General features: G+C 37.6%; 1 protein-coding gene across 2 annotated transcripts in view; it reads left to right on the forward strand.

Moving 5' to 3' along the window:
• MICU1 (mitochondrial calcium uptake 1) overlaps positions 1 to 18,587 on the forward strand; it is a 207,493-nt gene that overhangs the window by 54,504 nt on the left and 134,402 nt on the right. For both annotated transcript variants that reach the window (XM_081224206.1, XM_081224207.1), the window contains exon 4: positions 4,284 to 4,446. In XM_081224206.1, coding sequence (XP_081080332.1) covers positions 4,284 to 4,446 — 163 coding nt within the window. The remainder of the gene's footprint in view (positions 1 to 4,283; positions 4,447 to 18,587) is intronic.

Raw genomic sequence — 18,587 nt, forward strand, 5'->3', positions numbered from 1 at the left:
GGCTAGGCCCGTGAGCCATGGCTGCTGAGCCTGCACGTCCGGAGCCTGTGCTCTGCAAGGGGAGAGGCCACAACAGTGAGAGGCCCGCCTACCGCAAAAAAAAAAAAAAAAAAAAAAACTGTTTACAAATGTTTTATCCTCCTTATGAATTGATCTTGTATAATTATATTATTCTCTTTTTTGTCTCTTGTTACAGTCTTCGGCTTAAAGTTTATTTTTTCTGATATAAATTTAGCTACCCCTGATTTCTTTTGGCTTCTGTTTTCATGGAATATCTTTTTCCATTATTTCCGTCCAGTCTGGGTGTGTCCTTAAAGCTGAAGTGAGTCTCTTGTAGGCAGCATATAGTTGGATTTTTTAAAATTCATTTAGCCACTCTGTGTCTTTGATTTTAGAGTTTAGTCCATTTACATTTAAGGTAATTGTTGATGAATGTGGATTTATGATTGCTATTTTGTTATTTGTTTTCTTGGTGTTTTGTAATTCCTCTGTTATTCTCTTCCTTGGTGATTTGATGATTTTTTGCAATGATATGCTTAGATTTCTTTTCGTCTTTTGTGTTTCCAGTATAGGCTTTTGCTTTGTGTGTACCATGGGGTTTACATAAACCACCTTATATTTATAACAGTGTATTTGAAGCTGATAACTTCCAACATATACAGAAACTCTATTTATATACTCCCCCCCATATTTTATGTTTTTCATATCACAATTTATATTTTTTATATTGTATGTCCATTTTAAAATTATTGTAATTATTTTAATACCTTTTCCTTTTACCTTTCATATTAGAGTTAGAAGTGATTTACCCACTACTATTAAAAATTAGAGCATTCTGAATATATTTACCTTTACCAGTGAGTTTTATATCTTGATATGTTTTCCTCTTAATAATTATTACATTTTTGTTTCTGTTTGAGGAATTAATTAGCTCTTTAACATTTCTTGTAAGATTGGTCTAGTGCTGATGCAGCTCCCTCAGCTTTTGCTTATCTGGAAAAGTCTTTATTTCTTTTTCAATGCCGAATCATAACTTTGCCATGTAGAGTTTTCATGGTTTTCAGATTTCTTCTTTTAGCACTTTGAATATGTCATCCCCTTACCTTCTGGCTGCAAAGTTTCTGCTGAAAAAATTTGCTGATAGTATAATGGGAGGTTCCTTTGAATACAACAAGTTGCTTTTCTCTTGCTTTTATGATTCTCTCCTTGCCTTTAACTTTGACAGTGTGTGTTTTTTTGGATTCATCTTCTTTAGAACTCTATAGGCTTCCTGGATCTGGATGTCTCTTTCTTTCCCCAGATCAGGGACGTCTTCATCATTATTTCATTGAATAAGTTTTCTGCCCCCTAACAGAGTCTGCATCTCAGTGCTGACTTCCCTTCACATGAGCCCCCTAAGCCATCAGGGGAAACTGATGAAAAATGGGGGTTGAGAGAGGCTCCATCCAAGCAGACTCAGAGTGGGGGTAGATCAGGACCCTTGTCTCTGGAGCTACAGCTGTGGGTAGGAACAAGGGTCTTGGATGCAGTAAAACGCCCAGGGCAGATAGTGTGAGCCCAGCTGGGTTGCGCGGCATTAGGGTAGGGTCACTAGGCACAGGGTGGGGGTGTGGGGAGGGAGTTTTGGCTGGCTGGCTGAAGGCATGGATCTGGGAAGTGCCAGCCACCTGGCCTATCCACCCAGCCTATCCGCCCTGCCATTTCTCAGAGTAGTTGGTTGCAGCTACTATTTGGCTACTCTTGTGCATTTCGTATAGGAAATATAATGCTGAATTTTGATACAAGTAAGTCTGGCTGTTTTAGTGAAAACAGCTGTCTTAATATCATGAAACTCAAGAATGTTTTAAGTAGATGATTGAATATAACTATTATAATTTCCTGAGTAAATCTTTTCACCAGGCTAAACGTTCCAAAATTCTTCAACAGTTTTCTATATATCTTAGCTTCCAAGCCTTTGTTATCTTAGATGCTATATTTTAAACCCTTTATATAATAGTTGTTAGTGTTCCTTTAACATGACTACTTAAAAGGAGGCAGCTCCATATCAAATTTTGTGATATGGTCTTTAAGATACATTGCTAAGTGAAAAAAAGCAAAAATATACTATACAGTATGTCTATACTAAACTCTACCAGTGCAGGAATGGAGAAGGTCTATCTCCTCGACCTATTATTTCAAACTAAAACTAATTAATGATATTCAGCAGCATATTTTTTTGGTAACAATCAAGGATCTGATTTTCAGTCTGTAAATCATTGACTTTTAAGTTGTTATTTTTCTACCTTTATCTTATATATGATTGACTTTTTAGTTTACAAAGCCATCTTTGGCAGTAGCTGTAGCCCATACCCTAAATACTGTAAAGTGATTATTTTTTGTTCTATAGCTGGTATGAGCCAGCAGATAGTTATAGTTAAATATAAAATGCCTTTGATTTAAGACTCGTAGCTAAGTCTTAAGGCTGCTAAGGGGTTGAAAGGCTGCTAAGCGAGGGATCCCCAACCCACGGGCCATGGACTGGTACTAGTCCGTGGCCTGTTAGGAACCGGGCCTCACAGCAGGAGGTGAGCAGCAGACGAGTGAGCAAAGCTTCATCTGCCACTCCTTGTCGTTTGCATTACCGCCTGAACCATCCCCCCCCATTGCTCTCATTACTGCCTGAACCATCCCACCCCTCCAAGCTTTTTGTGTCTTCCACAAAAGTGGTCCCTGGTGCCAAAAAGGTTGGGGACTGCTGTGCCAAGGGACTGCTTAGTGTGTTTGCCACATGCCAAATCTATTGAAAATTTTTCTGAAATCAGTATTCAGACTTTAATGCAAATTAGCATTAGAAAGGTTCCTGTCCTGTATAGTTACAAATTATATTCCTTTCTTAGTGGTTGAAAGCACATCTTGTAGTGGATTTGAGACCATTTTTAAGCAGCTGCCATCAATGACCTCAAAGTGACCATCTAGCCAGAAATGACAGTTACACTAATAGCTGTGTTAATAAGGTAAATTAAAACATTAATAATGTTTTTTTAAATATAGTGAATTGCTTTATAGACATTGAATTCACTGGATTTTTAGATCGTATTGCCTTGACACATTTTCTAACCAGTTATTTATAAGATACTATTTAATGTTGGTTAACTCAACATATAAAATTCAGGTATGAGAGACATCTTTTCACCAAAGTACTGTGTAGGCTGTAGAAGAATATTATGCAGAAGATATAGTATTTTGTATGTTTCGTATACAGAATGGGGGCTTGGGTGTGGATAAGGAAACAGGCTTTTATATTAACATTATAATCTTTTAATTAAATGTATGCCATATATAATTTTGTTCCTATTTAAATATTTGCTTGTGTTCTTCCCAAGTCTACTCTTTTCTAAATGTGCTATATTTAAATGTTCTCTGGAAGTCTACATTTTAAAATTAATTAATTAAGTAATTAATTAATTAATTTGGTCGCGCTGCATCTTAGTTGCAGCAGGCAGCCTCCTTAGTTGCAGCTCACTGGCTCCTTAGTTGCAGCAGGTGGGCTCCTTAGTTGCAGCAGGTGGGCTCCTTAGTTGCAGCTTGCCCGCTCCTTAGTTGTGGCACACAGACTCCTTAGTTGTGGCATGCGAACTCTTAGTTGCGGCATGCATGTGGGATCTAGTTCCCTGGCCAGGGATCAAACCTGCGCCCCCTGCATTGGGATCACAGTCTTATCCACTGCGCCACCAGGGAAGTCCCTGGAAGTCTAATTTTTTAATCAAAAGTAAAAGTCTTATTGCTTCAGACCTGTTAATAGTTGAGTTTCCATGATATGTAATTTTATTTTTTTGTGCTATTGTGTAATGTACTTTCTGTTTGAAGGACTGTTAGCTATTCAGACCTGTGAAGTCCCACGTCTGTTTTGTTTTTGAATTCAAGAAATTGCATGGAAGTAAAAACTGTAAAATCAGTCCCTTTTTAAAAACTTGGTAGGTATTTAAAAAATGATAGTCTCCCATATATATGGTATTATACTCTTTTACTGAGACCTTTTGAAATCTTTTATGACATTTTTCAATTTTGCTAGCTTTCAATGATTTAAGAAATTAGGAAATATTAAAAATTCTGAAGAAGACTTATACAAGCATTGCCTCAACTGGAGTATGAATCGTATATCACAAGTTTTTGAGACGCAAGTAATTTCTAATATAAAAAATTCAGTTAGAGAAAAAAATCATATAAAATTGCCCCCAAATAAGAGAATATACATGAAAATGAAATGCTTAATACAGTAACACTCTCTGAATTTCCAATTTTAGGTGATGGAATATGAGAATAGGATTCGCGCATATTCCACACCAGACAAAATCTTCCGATATTTTGCCACCTTGAAAGTAATCAGTGAGCATGGTGAATCTGAAGTGTTTATGACACCACAAGATTTTGTGCGATCCATAACACCCAATGAAAAACAACCAGAACGTAAGTTGCTGTTGAAAAATAAGATTGTGATATTTATTTCTTGATATGCTTCTTTGTTTCTCTATGTATTGCCTAAACTGTATAAGTCCATGTAATAATTATATTCACTGTGTAGCTACTGAATGTTAGGTATTATGCTAGGCTTTAGGAGTAGAAAAGAGGAGCCTATAATCTAAAACGGTAAGGAGATTATACACCTCTGGCTGAGAGTCATTGCTTGTAATTAGATTGTTCCTGAAGGCAATGGATTACAGTTGTGACTGCTGTCAAGTTACTCTTTGGTGGGATAGACAGAGACAGTAACAGGTAACTTCAGGAATATGGTGATTTGTTAAAGAACAGGTGCTATGGCAGTATAAAGAAGGGACCTTAACTCAGTCTGGAAGTTTAGAGAATGGTTCTAGAGAATACATCTAAGTTTGAATAAAAGTTAGACAAACAAAGAATAGAGGAAAGGATGTCTCATTTAGAGGAAATGGCTGAACAAACAAGTTGTGAGGAAAGAAAATAAAGGGCTTAAATTATAAGTTGAAGGTAATTACTTACAAATGTATATGGGAGACATGGTGGAAAAAATGACAGAGTAGGGAGCTTCAAGAATCAATTCTTTCACTGAAGCAATCATTATGCTGCCCAAAATGGATGGAATCAACTTTTTTTGGATCACTGGAATCTAATAAAAAAGTTATAGCAACCAGGGTACTGCTTAATGAAGAAAGAAGCTGTTAAATTTTGGAAAGAAAGTGTTGTGGCCTTTTGCTTACCTGTGTACCATGCCCTGTTTCCCAGCTTAGCAGCAGCCATGAGAATGACAGCCACCATTCCTAGTTTGGCTTACTAGTGATGGGGAGATCGCTGGGAGGCAACCAACATAGTCTATTTCTCCAAAAACAGTGGTTGTGCATTTTGACTCATCTGGTAGTTTCCTGAGCTACCAGCACAAAGGCTTGCCTTTTGTTTCACCCACCTCAAGCTAAAGTACCTTTCCAGGTGTCATCTACTGAAAAAATTTAAAGGCATATACCACCTGTAGCCACTGGGCCAAGAGAGGGCAGATGGGACCAGCAGCAGACAGACTGAAAAGCCTCTGAAGGAGGAGGCTGAGGATAAAGACATTTCAGGGAATAAGAGCTTTGAAGGGCTACTGCCTGGGGAATCCAGAGTGATGCTCAGGCCAGACAGATACTTGGAAAAGACTTGAGTGGGCTTGTATAGATTTGAGTGGGCTTGTGCTCCATGCAAGAAGGAGGTGAAAGTTAAGGTGGAGTTGTAGGAGAATCTAGCTAAACATCAAAAGAAGGCCCTAGCTCAGAGCCGGTCTACAAACACTAGGAGAGCTGGGTTCTGTTTTGTTTTGTTTTTTTCATTCTTTTTGCCTCCAACGTTTAAGGGAATCTCTGAGGTCACTTGATGGCTGCTTAGATATTAGAGCAGAAACTTCAATGATGACACGTAATGAGGAATATAATCTTTGCAAAAATAGTTTGGAAAAATCACTAAACAAAGTGATGACTGTGGTCCTCAGCAGGTTACCATGTCAAACCCTGGGAAGAAGGGAGAATATGATTTCCAGAATTACCACATTGCAATATTCAAAATATCTACTTTTCAGTTTAAAAAATTGCATGGCATATCAACAATAATCAGGAATGTATGACCCATTAATAGGAAAAAGAAAAAGAAAGAAATAGACAGAAACCATTCCTGAGGAAACCCAGGCATTGCACTCACTAGACAAAGACTTTACATCAACTATCTTAAATATGTTCATAGAGCTAAAGGAAACCATAGACAAAGAACTGTAGGAAATAGGGAGTATTATGTATTAATAAATAGAGAATACCCATAAAGAAATAGAAACTGTCAAAAAGAATCGAGTAGAAATTATTGAGCTGAAAAGTAAAGTAGATAAAATGAAAACTTTACTGAAGGAGTTCAACACAGATTTGAGCAGAAAGATAAAAGGAGCAGAAACTTGGAGATAGGTCAATTGATGTCCAGTCTGAGGAGCAGAGCAGGAAGAATGAATAAAAATGAATAGAGCCTAAGGTACTTGTGGGACAATATCAAGTGTACCAACATAGGCATATTAGGAGTCCCAGAAGGAGAAATGAAGACATTTCTAGATAATCAGAAGTGGAGGAAGTTTGTTGCTAGTAGACATTCCCTATAAGAAATGCTAAATGAAATCCTTTAGGCTGAAATGAAAGTATACTGGATAGTAACCAAAGTCATACAAAGAAAAATTTTAAATGATAAAGACCAGTAAAGGTAACTACATAGGGAGGTATCAGTATTGTTTTATTTTTGGTTTTTAACAACCTTTTTTTTCCTGTATGGTTTAAAAGACAAATTTGTAAAACAACAATTTAAATATGTTAATGTTGATTTAAACTAGATTATTTTCAATTTAAGATGTTAATTGTACTCTTCAGTTTAACCACTAAGAAAATAACTAAAAAATATACAGAAAAGGAATTGAGGAGGGAATAGAAAGAGTACACTAGAAAAAAATCAGTCACACACAAAAGAAGGCAAGATTGGAGGAATCGAGGGACAAAAAAAGATATGACTTATAGAAAACAGATAACAAGATGGAAGAAGCAAGTGCTTTCTTATCCTTAATCACTTTAAATATAAAAGTATACTCACCAGTTAAAAGACAGAGATTGACAGGAGAAAAAAATATGATCTAACTGTATATTGTCTACAGGAAACTCACTTTAGATCCAAGACACAAATAGGTTGAAAATGAAAGAGTACAAATAGGTTGAAAATGAAAGAGTACAAATAGGTTGGAAACGAAGGGTACAGATAGTAACCAAAAGAGAGTTGAGGTGACTATACTTATATCAGACAAAATAGACTTTAAGTAAGAAATCTTTGCAACAGACAAAGAAGGACATTGTATACTGATAAAAGGGTCAGTTCATTAAGTAGTTATAACACTGCTAAATATATATACCCACTAAATGAAAGACCCCAAAATATGTGAAAGATTGACAGAATTGAAGGGAGAAATAGTTCTACAATAATGGCTGCAGACTTCATAACCCTTTTTCAGTAATGAACAGAACATTTAGACAGAAGGTCTTTAAAGAAATAGAAGACTTAACACTGTAAACCAACTAAACCTAATAGACATGCATAGAACACTCTACTCGAGCATTAGAATACATTTCTTTTCAAGCACACATCAAATATTTTCTGGAATAGACAGATAGACCATATGTTAGGCTACAAAACAAATCTTAATAAATTTTAAAAGATTAAAATCATACAAAATATCTTTTCTGATCACAGCAGAAGGAAACTATCCATCAATAACAGAAGGAAAAATAGAAAATTTATGAATATGTGAAAATTAACCAATACATTCTTAAACAACCAGTAGCTCAAAGAATAAATCACAAGAGAAATTAAAAAATACTTTGAGATGAATGAAAAAGAAAACAGAACTTAACAAAATTGATGTGATGCTGCAAAAGCAGTAGTCAGAGGGAAACTTATAGCTGTAAACACCTACATTTAAAAAGAATAGGGCTTCCCTGGTGGCGCAGTGGTTAAGAATCCGCCTGCCAATGCAGGGGACATGGGTTCGAACCCTGGTCCGGGAAGATCCCACATGCCACGGAGCAACTAAGCCCGTGTGCCACAACTACCGAGCCTGTGCTCTAGAGCCCGTGAGCCACAACTACTGAGCCCCTGCGCCATAACTACTGAAGCCGACACACCTAGAGCCTGTACTCCACAATGAGAGAAGGTACCGCAATGAGAAGCCCACGCACTGCAACGAAGACCCAACACAGACAAAAATAAATAAATAAAATAATAAATAAATTTAAAAATAAATAAAATAAAAAGAAGAAAGTTCTCAAATCACTTTCCTAACTTTACACCTTATGGAACTTAAAAAAAAAAAGAGCAAACAAAACCCAAAGATAGCTGAAATAGGGAAATAATGAAAGTTAATGCAGAGATAAATGAAATGGAGAATAGAAAACAATAGAATCAATGAAACAAAAAGTTGGTTCTCTGAAAAGATCAACAAAATTGAGAAACATTTAGGTAGACTGACTAAGAAAAGCAGAGAAAAGAAGCCAATAACTAAAGTCAGAAATGAAAGTGGGGACATTACTACCTACTTTACAGAAACAAAAAGGATTATAAGAGAATACTGTGAAAAATTATATTCCAACAGATTGGATTACCTAGATGAAACAAATTCCTAGTAATACACAAACTGCCAGAAGTGAAAAAGAACTCTAACAACTCAACAAAAAATTAAACAACCCCATTAACAAATGGGCAAAGAACTTGAATAAACATTTCTCCAAATAAGATATACAAATAGGGGCTTCCCTGGTGGCGCGGTGGTTGAGAGTCTGCCTGCCAATGCAGGGGACACGGGTTCGTGCCCCAGTCTGGGAGGATCCCACATGCCGCGGAGTGGCTGGGCCCATGAGCCATGGCCGCTGAGCCTGCACGTCCGGAGCCTGTGCTCCGCAATGGGAGAGGCCACAACAGTGAGAGGCCCACGTACCACATAAAAAAAAAAAAAAAAAAAAAAAAAAAAAGATATACAAATAGCCAATAAGCAGATGAAAAGATACTTAATGTCATTAGTCACGAGAGAAATCCAAATCAAAACCACGATATACCATCTCACAGGTTGGCTCTAATTTAAAAGCAAACAAGTTTTGGTGAAGATGTGGAGAAATTGAAGCCCTCATATGTTGCTGGTGAGAATGTAAAATGGTGCAGCCACTATGAAAAACAATTTCTCAGAAATGTAAGTAAAAAATTACCATATGACCCAACAATTGCACTACTAGTATAAACCCAAAAGAATTGAAAACAGGTATTCAAACAAGTCCATGTATATGAATGTTCATAGTAGCACTATTCACAATACCCTAAAAGTAGAAACATCCTAAATGTCCTTTAACAGATGAATGGATAAACAAATTGTGATACATACATACAGTGGAATATTATTCAAATGTTGATGAACCCTGAACCAGGCACAAAATGCCACATATCATATGATTTCTTTTTATTTTTCATTTTTATTTTATATTGGTATATGATTTCATTTGTATGAAATATCTAGATAAATCCATAGAGACAAAAAGCTGTTGTTGGTTGCCAGCAGCTGGGTTGGGGGAATGAGGACTGACTGCTTAATGGGTACAAGGTGGGTTTTTTGTTTTTGTTTTTGTTTTAGAGTGATGAAAATATTTTGGAACTAGGTAGAGGTGATAGTTATGGAACACTATGAGTGTACTAAATGCCACTTTAAAATGGTTATTTTATGTTATTTGAATTTCACCTCAATTTAAAAAGGTAATAAAGAATATATAGTCAGAAACCGAAAGAGAGGCATGGACATATACACACTACCAAACGTAAGGTAGATAGCTAGTGGGAAGCAGCCGCATAGCACAGGGAGATCAGCTCGGTGTTTTGTGACCGCCTGGAGGGGTGGGATAGGGAGGGTGGGAGGGAGACGCAAGAGGGAGGGGATATGGGAACATATGTATATGTATAACTGATTAATTTTGTTATAAAGCAGAAACTAACACACCATTGCTAAGCAATTATACTCCAATAAAGATGTAAAAAAAAAAGAAAGAAAACAGAATAAGAAAAGGAAATGAAGCCCAAAGCAAAAGGAAAGGAAATAATAAAGATTAATGCATGAAGTATTGAAATAAAGAACAGAAAAACAATAGAGAAAATGTAAAAAAAAAAAAAGAATATATAGTCAGTTCTCATTTGCAAATTTTGGTTTTGCAAATTTGCATGCTCACTAAAACTTGTAACCCCATAATCAGTACTTAATGGTGCTTTTGCAGTCATCTGTGGTTATGCACAGTGCAGCAAAAAACTTGAGTCACCCCATGTACATGTTCCCAGCTGAGGTCAAACAAAGTAATGCTCTGCCTTTTTGTTTCAGCTTTCATATGTGTCCTTTGCTTTGTTTATTTAGTGCCATGTTGCTAGAATTTTTGTGCTTTATCTTGGTGATTGCTGTCCCTCTTCCCCCTGCCCCATGTAGTATTGACGTGCTGTCTAGTGTTCTTAAATATAAGAAGGCTGTAATGTGCCTTAAGGAGAAAATATGTGTGTGAGGTAAGCTTTCTTCAGGCTTGAGTTGGCCATGAGTTCACTGTTAATTAATCAAGGATATATATAGAGAAAGAATGAATCAAATATATATATAGATATATCAAATATGTATGGAAGGAGGGGAGAGGGAAAAAGGTGTCTCTAAAAAAAACACATGAAATAAGGTTATGTATTGATTGGTTTAAAAAAAAACTTGTGACCAGAGGATCATAGGAACCTAACCCTGTATTTCCCCTAGGAGTAATAGGTCAGTATTCACTGATTCTTTGTTCATGGCAACTTTATAGAACATAACTCACAATTAGTGGGAATCAATCATACATGTTACAGTAGTAGGCTATGAAAAAGAAACTATGCGTTATAAGGAAGGCATCCTAAAGGGGGTGGCATTTGAGATGTGTTTCGAAAAGTGAATAATAATAGTTATTATTATATGATGATATTATATTATTATATTATTATTATTGTATACATGAGCGGGCAGAGGCATCACTCAGAGTGAGTAAATTGTGTGGTCAGAAATACAGACATGTTGGGGTTCCCTGGTGGCGCAGTGGTTGAGAGTCCGCCTGCCGATGCAGGGGACACGGGTTTGTGCCCCAGTCCAGGAAGATCCCACGTGCCGTGGAGCGGCTGGGCCTATGAGCCACGGCCGCTGAGCCTGCGTGTCCGGAGCCTGTGCTCTGCAACGGGAGAGGCCCGCATACCGCAAAAAAAAAAAAAAAAAAGAAATACAGACATGTGAAATAACAATGTGAGCTTGGGGAACCAGAAACAGTTATGGTGTTTTCTAACCAAGGAATTTATAATGTTTTGCCCATGTTTATTAACATTCATATATCTCTAGGAAAAATGAAATCTTCAAAGGTGCAGGAAATTTGCGGTATATTTAAATTTTTTTTCTTAGGGAAATTTTCAAACATAGAAAGTACAGAGAGTAGTATAATGAACCCATATGTACCTGTCACTTAGATTCAACAGCTATCAACACGTGGCCAATCTTATTTCATCTATAACCTTCTTACTTCCTCCCCTCACCGCAGATTGTTTTAAAGCCAATTTAAAGCAATTTTAAAGACACCTCTGTATGTGTCTCCAAAAGATAAGTACTTAAAAAAAAAAAGTAGTACCAGTAATAACAATAATTTAAAAATATTACAGTTATTTCTTAATAGCAAATATCTAGGCATCATTCAAATTTCCCTATCTAAAATATATTGTTTACAGTTGATTTCTTCAAATCAACCTCCAAAAATGGTCACACGCTATGTTTGATATCTCTTCAGTCTTTATGGGTTTTTCTCTCTCTCTTTTTCTTCTTGCCATTTTTTCCTTGCCATTAAGCAAGACCAGTTTTATGCCTTGTTTCACATCTCTCAGCCCACCTTTTACCTTTTGCTCAGATTGTTGCTGCAGCATTTATCAGGATAGAGATATAGCCTGACAGGAAAGACCCTCAGCTACACTATGTATCTCTTGTTTCTGCTATAGAGCATCTCTGCTGCTATAGCATGGGTCCCCTTCGGGAGCCTGCTCAACCGTGTTGGCACATGCACACATATAGAGGTATAAAGGACTTTACTCTTTGTTGAGACTTGGTGCATAAATACTCTCCTCTCCACTGTCTTGGTTGGTCAATTCTGAGGATACAAACTACATGGTTTCTTGGGTGGGCTAGGGGGTATTGAGCCCTAGATTTCTACAGCAGTAATCAGCTCAATGACACACCCTTGAACTGGCTTTCCTTCCTTTCCTGTTTCACTTTTCCTGGTCCTCCTGCACTGGCTTTCTATTTTTTAAGAAACTCAAACTGTACATCATTTATTTGTGAAAGAATGTAAGTCATTTATATTCTAGAATTTCCCACATTTTGGATTTTACTGATTGTATCTCCATGGTGTTATTTAATATGTTCCTCTATACTTTGTATTTCTGCCATGTAAAAAATATGTAGAAAGCAGCTGAAAGAGAATATACCAAAATGTTAACTCTCTGAATGTTGAAATTTTGAGGAATTATTTTATTCTTCTTTGAATGTTCCTTATTCCTTTATTTTCTAATAAACTTCACATGCATTCATTCAACAAGTATTGATCAATTAGCTCTGCTATGGGTTAGACACTATTTTATGTGCAGGGCATGCAGGAATGAATAAAACAGATAAAAATTTCTTCCTTTATAGAGTATAAAATCTTTTATAATCAGAAAGAAGGTATATAAAGTTTCCATTAATTGCATTGAATTTTAGATTTTGAGCCTTTTGAATTAGTTTTAGCACCTTGTTTTGTGACATGTGGAAGGAAAGATTAAAGAATACTTGTGTGTAAGACAGAAAAAAGGATTGCAAGATATATTCCTGGGTTTTATGATGGTAAAATATTTTGTACTTGTCAAATTATTTCTAAAACCAGATGAAATCTAATGTGTAACAGTAACTTTAAATAAAACTGTACTTCCAGTGTGACAGTGAAAATGAAACAACACTTTAGGTAGTTTACTAAAGATTATCTGGTCATTTAAGGAAGTTTTTTTTTTTTTTCCTTTGGAAATCATTATATACTCTAATTGCTTACACACATTTTGGCATTTAACTTTGTAATTTTGTTTTTTTAATTATTGAAAGACCCGTCACATGGACAGAATAGTTACTAAATGTCTAATATGCCAAGCACATTTCTGGTTTTCATAAAAAGCCAGAATAATGAATGATTGCTTTTCTTTTAAGATAATTATCATGAGGGAAAATTGTAGTATATTAAAATGAGATTTAATGGAAAATTTGGCTTCATTTTTGTTTGCTCATGAACACAGATTTCCACAAATGTTGATGTAGCAGAAGTAAAAATATGTATTATTCCAATGTGGGTTGAAATAAAGAAAAGAGTGAGGCTGTAATTCAAATTGTAATTTGAATTTCTATCATCAGATGGCTGGACTCTAGCCAGTAGCTCATATTTCAACTTTGTTTTGTCATGTCTTTCACACATACCGTATCCCAGGATACCTAACAGATCTAAACTTGTAAGTTTTAGTTTTAGAACAGTTCAAAAATAATCACAAAGCCCTAAAATTAAGCAGTTTTTAAATGAGTGGAGTGCTGATGAATTTCAGTAACAAGCTGATTAAGAATAATTTTGTACTGAATACCAAAAGAATTTAGAGTAGCCATAGGTAAGTAAGAAGGACATTAAAAGAAAAAATATATATAGTGTATGACTGGAATACACCTCATCTCCCTTTCTGTGCAATCTTAGTATCATCAAAGTCTCAGGATATAGTGGATAAGGCAGTTGCTTCAAGCTCTGGGTCATGCTGCTTGTAGTAACCAGTTTTCCATAGCTAGCCAATGACTTGGAGAAGCAGCAGCATGGGGAGAGTTTTTAAAGTACTATATAGAAAAACGTAAGCTTTTGTCAGAGCAAAGCATACTTGAGCTTTTGTCAGAGCAAAGAGTATCTCTATTTCCTTTCCACCATATCCCACTGGCTGACCTATTCATCTTGATCTGATTTTGTCTCATGGAAGACGAAAAGAATGTGAAAAGGGGAAACACAAATCATACTGTGATTTACTTGTCCTGGACTCCATATTCTCTAGGATAAGAGTCATGCCCTTAGTGATACTCTTACTAGAGCACTTTTAGTTTGAGACACATAATTTTACACTCGATTATATACAGTGGTTTTGGTTCAGGGTGGTGGTGTAGGAGGATCCTGAACTCACCTCCTTCCATAGACACAGCAAATCTACAACTCCTACACGTCAGGCAAATGAGAAAAAACCCACACCAAAACAAATAGAAGAGACTGAGACACAATTTCACCATAAACTCTACCCCTGTTACAGTAACCAGTGGTCAGGAGGGAACTCACAGACCTGAGCTTCTACCTGAGGAGCGGGAGGTTTGAACCTCAATCTGGCATGCCAGCTTTTGAGACCTACACCTGAGAGATGAGCCCCCAGAGCATCTAGGTTTGAAAGCCAAAGAGGCTTAAATCTACAAGACCCACAAGGCTATAGTGAACTGGGGAGCATTTCTTAGAGTGCTTATGCCTGGCTGCCCCACAGGGCCCAGTGCAAAGGCAGCTGAGTGAAAAGTGCCCAGTCTTTCTAGGAAAGAGACCTATTTGCTTATCTTAAAGCATTGGCCTGAGGGGCAGACATCTAATTTAACACATATCTAGGGGCCTACTGAAATATTCTCCAAAGACAGGCTGGTGGGCTCTGTAACAAACAGAGAAACCATTCTTAACTGGCTTCCACCACCAGGGCACAGCACAGAGACAGCAGACTGAAACACACTTCCAGTGTTCCTGTGAAAGAGGCCCATTTACTTGCCTTGAGCCTTTGGCCTAAGGGACAGGCTTCTGGTTTAAAACACATCTGAATGCCTGCTGAAATACTCTCCAAAGACTGCAGAGGCCAGTGGGAACCATCTTTGCATGTCTTTCTGCCTTGCTTGAGGTCACTGGTATCTCCCAGCAGGGAATTTGTGTACATGTCTGACATACTGACTTTTGCAGCTGGTGCCCAGGACACATCCCTCGATCACTTGGCTCTGGTGGCCACTGGGGCTTACGTTCTCAGGTCCCATAGGACTGTAACAAGTGGAGAAACAATTCTTAACTGGTTATCCCATTCCCAGGGCACAGTACAGATAACCAGCATGAAATATACCCCAGTTGTTCTATAAAAGAGGCTTATTAACTTATCTTTATAGCTGTGGCCTGAGGGGCAGGCTTCTAATTAAACACATATCTGTGGTCTGACTACAATCCTCTCCAGAGACTGGGGAGGCCAGTGAGCATCATTTTTGTGCCCTCCCTCTGCCCTGACCCAGGTTGCTGGTATCTATGAAAAAGGAGCTTGTGTACATGTCTGGCTCCCCAGCTTTTGTGGCTGCCACCCAGAGGACACATCCCTTGATAGCTTGGCTCTGGTGACCAGTGGGGCTTGTGTTCATGGATTCGATAGGTGGTAGCAAACAAAGTAACAGTTCTTAACTGGCTATCACCCCAGGGCTCAGTGTAGAGGAATCAAACAAACACTCATCTCCCAGCCTTCTCCTGAAAGAAGTTTATTTGCATACTTTAAAAACTGCTGCCTGAGGGTCTGGCTTCCAGTCAGCCTGAATCTAGGTGCTGACTGAGATCCTCCCCTTTGGGACACTGATGGCTCTTGGCACTACTGGGAGCCTCTAAGAGTAAAGTAGGAGCCTCAACTACTGGGAGCCTCCAAGAAGAAAGTAGGCTACTTGGACAATCACAGAGGCTTGAGGGACAACCAAAAGCTAGGGCAGGGTTGAATGATAAGGTTCAGCTTCTCCACGAGGCCACTCCTTCAAGACTGGGAGAGGTGGCTGTTTTATCTAATGCATAGAAACCAACTCAGTTACAAAAAGTAAAGAAATAAGAGTAATATGTTCCAAACAAAAGAACAAGATAAAACCTCAAAAAAAGACCTTAATAAAATTGAGATAAGTGACTGACTTGATAAAGAGTTCAAAATAACAGTTATAAAAATGCTTAGCAAGCTCACGGGAACAATGCATGAATAAAGTGAGAATTTCAACAGAGAGATAGAAAATACATGAAAGTACCAAATAGAAGCCACAGAATGGAAAAACAATAACTGAACTGAAGAATACAGTAGAGAGGTTCAATAGCAGACTAGATGAAGTGAAAGAAAGAATCAGTGAACTTGAGGACAGTGGAACTTATCCAGTCAGAGCAGCAAAGAGAAAAAAAGAATGAAAAAGAGTGAAGATAGCTTAAGGGACTTATGGGAAAACATCAACAGACCAACAGTCACATTATGGGGGTTCCAGAAGGAGAAAAGAGAAAGGGGCAGAAAACTTACTTGAAGAAATAATGTCTGAAAACTTCCCTAACCCGGGGAAGGAAACAGATGTCCAGATACAGGAGCCCAGGAAATTCTAAAAAAGATGAACCCAAAGAGACCCACACCAAGACACATAATTAAAGTGTTAAAAGTTAAAGACAAGGAGAGACTCCTTGCAAGCAAGAAGAGACAAACAACTTGTTACATACAAGGGAACCCCTATAAGACTATCAGCAGATTTTTCAGCAGAAACTTTGTAAGCCAGAGGGAGTGGCATGGTATGTTCAAAGTACTGAAAGAAAAAAATGCCAGCCAAGAATACTTTACCCAGCAAAGTTGCCCTTCAGAATTGAAGGAGAGAGAGTTTTCCAGACAAGCAAAAGCTAAAGGAATTTTTCATCACTAGACTGGCCTTACAAGAAATGTGAAAGGGACTTCTTTAAGCTGAAATGAAAGGGCACTATTAAGTAACAAGAAACATATGAAAGTATATACAGTGAATGTATTTTTGAAACATTTTTTTGTTCTAATGTTTTCGCCCCAACAAGATAAGTTCCTTACATACAAGAACCTTGTCTTCTACTTTTATTTTTAAAAAATTGTTTATTAGAGTAAAATTACTTTACAATGTTGTGTTACTTTCTGCTGTACAATGAAGTGAACCACCTATATGTATACCTATATCCCCTCCCTCTTGGACCTCCCTCCAACCCCCCCCCCAATGCCACCTATCTAGCTTGTCACAGAGTGCCGAGCTGCACTCCCTGTGCTATACAGCAGGTTCCCACTAGCTGTCTGTTTTACACATGGTAGTGTATTTATGTCAAACCTAATCTCCCAATTCGTCCCACCCTCCCCTTCCCCGCACCCCGTGTCTACATGTCCGTTCTGTATGTCTGCGTCTCTATTCCTACCCTACAAATAGGTTCATCTATACCATTTTATTCCACATATACATGTTAATACACGATATTTGTTTTTCTCTTTCTGGCTTACTTCAGTCTGTATGACAGACTTTAGGTCCATCTACATCTCTACAGATGACCCAATTTTGTTCCTTTTTATGGCTGAGTAGTATTCCATTGTATATATGTACCATATCTTCTTTATCCACTCATCTATCGTTGGACATTTAGGTTGTTTCCGTGTCTTGGCTATTGTAAATAGTGCTGCAGTGAACATTGGGGTGCATGTATCCTTTATTTTAATTTCCTGCAGTGATGCTGAGTATAGAGCAGGTGTTGGTCAGCTACAATGAACTTCCCTGTTTCTGCATGGCCCATGAGCAGAGAATATTTTTTACATTAAAAAAATAAATCACATGAGGAATATTTTGTGCTGCCTGAAAATTACGTGAAACTCAAATTTCAGTGTCCATAAAAAGAGTTTTATTGGAACACAAGCACACTCATTCATTATGTATTGTCCATGGCAGCTTTTGTACTATGATAGCAGAGTTGAGGAGTTCCAATAGAGACTATAAGTGGCCCACAAAGCCTAAAATATTTACTATCTGGCCTTTTACAGAAAAATATTTGCTGACTTCTTGTGGAATAATAAGAAACAAGGGTTTCTTATAGTAAGAAATAAGGGTCTCTGCCCCTGGTTCCTGACACCACTGTCCTTAATTTGGTGTTTACCATTCTTATTTATTTATTTATTTATTTTTATATTTGGCTGCATTGGGTCTTCGTTGCTCCATGCGGGCTTTCTCTAGTTGCAGTGAGTGGGGGCTACTTTTCATTATGGTGCTCAGGCTTCTCTTGTTGCGGAGCATGGGCTCTAGGCACACGGGCTTCAGTAGTTGTGGCTTGTGTGCTCTAGAGCGCAGGCTCAGTAGTTGTGGCGCACAACTTAGTTGCTCCGCAGCATGTGGGATCTTCCCGGACCAGGGATCGAACCCGTGTCCCCTGCATTGGCAGGCAGATTATCAACAACTGCGCCACCAGGGAAGCCCCTAGAAAATTTTTAATTATACATGTGGCTTACATTTATTGCTCACATTATATTTCTGTTGGACAGTGTTGCTCTAATTAGTAAGCATATATTTCCCTTAGTTGATGTACCAAGTTTTGCTCATGAGATATCTGACCCTAGACTAATTCTCATTCCTTTTTAAAGGACTAGGATGGTTTTTTTTCTGGGAACTCTGAGGATTTTCTTGTTCT

The sequence above is a fragment of the Mesoplodon bidens genome (genome assembly GCF_964165515.1).
Source record: "Mesoplodon bidens genome assembly, chromosome: 1".
Lineage (NCBI taxonomy): Eukaryota > Metazoa > Chordata > Mammalia > Artiodactyla > Ziphiidae > Mesoplodon > Mesoplodon bidens.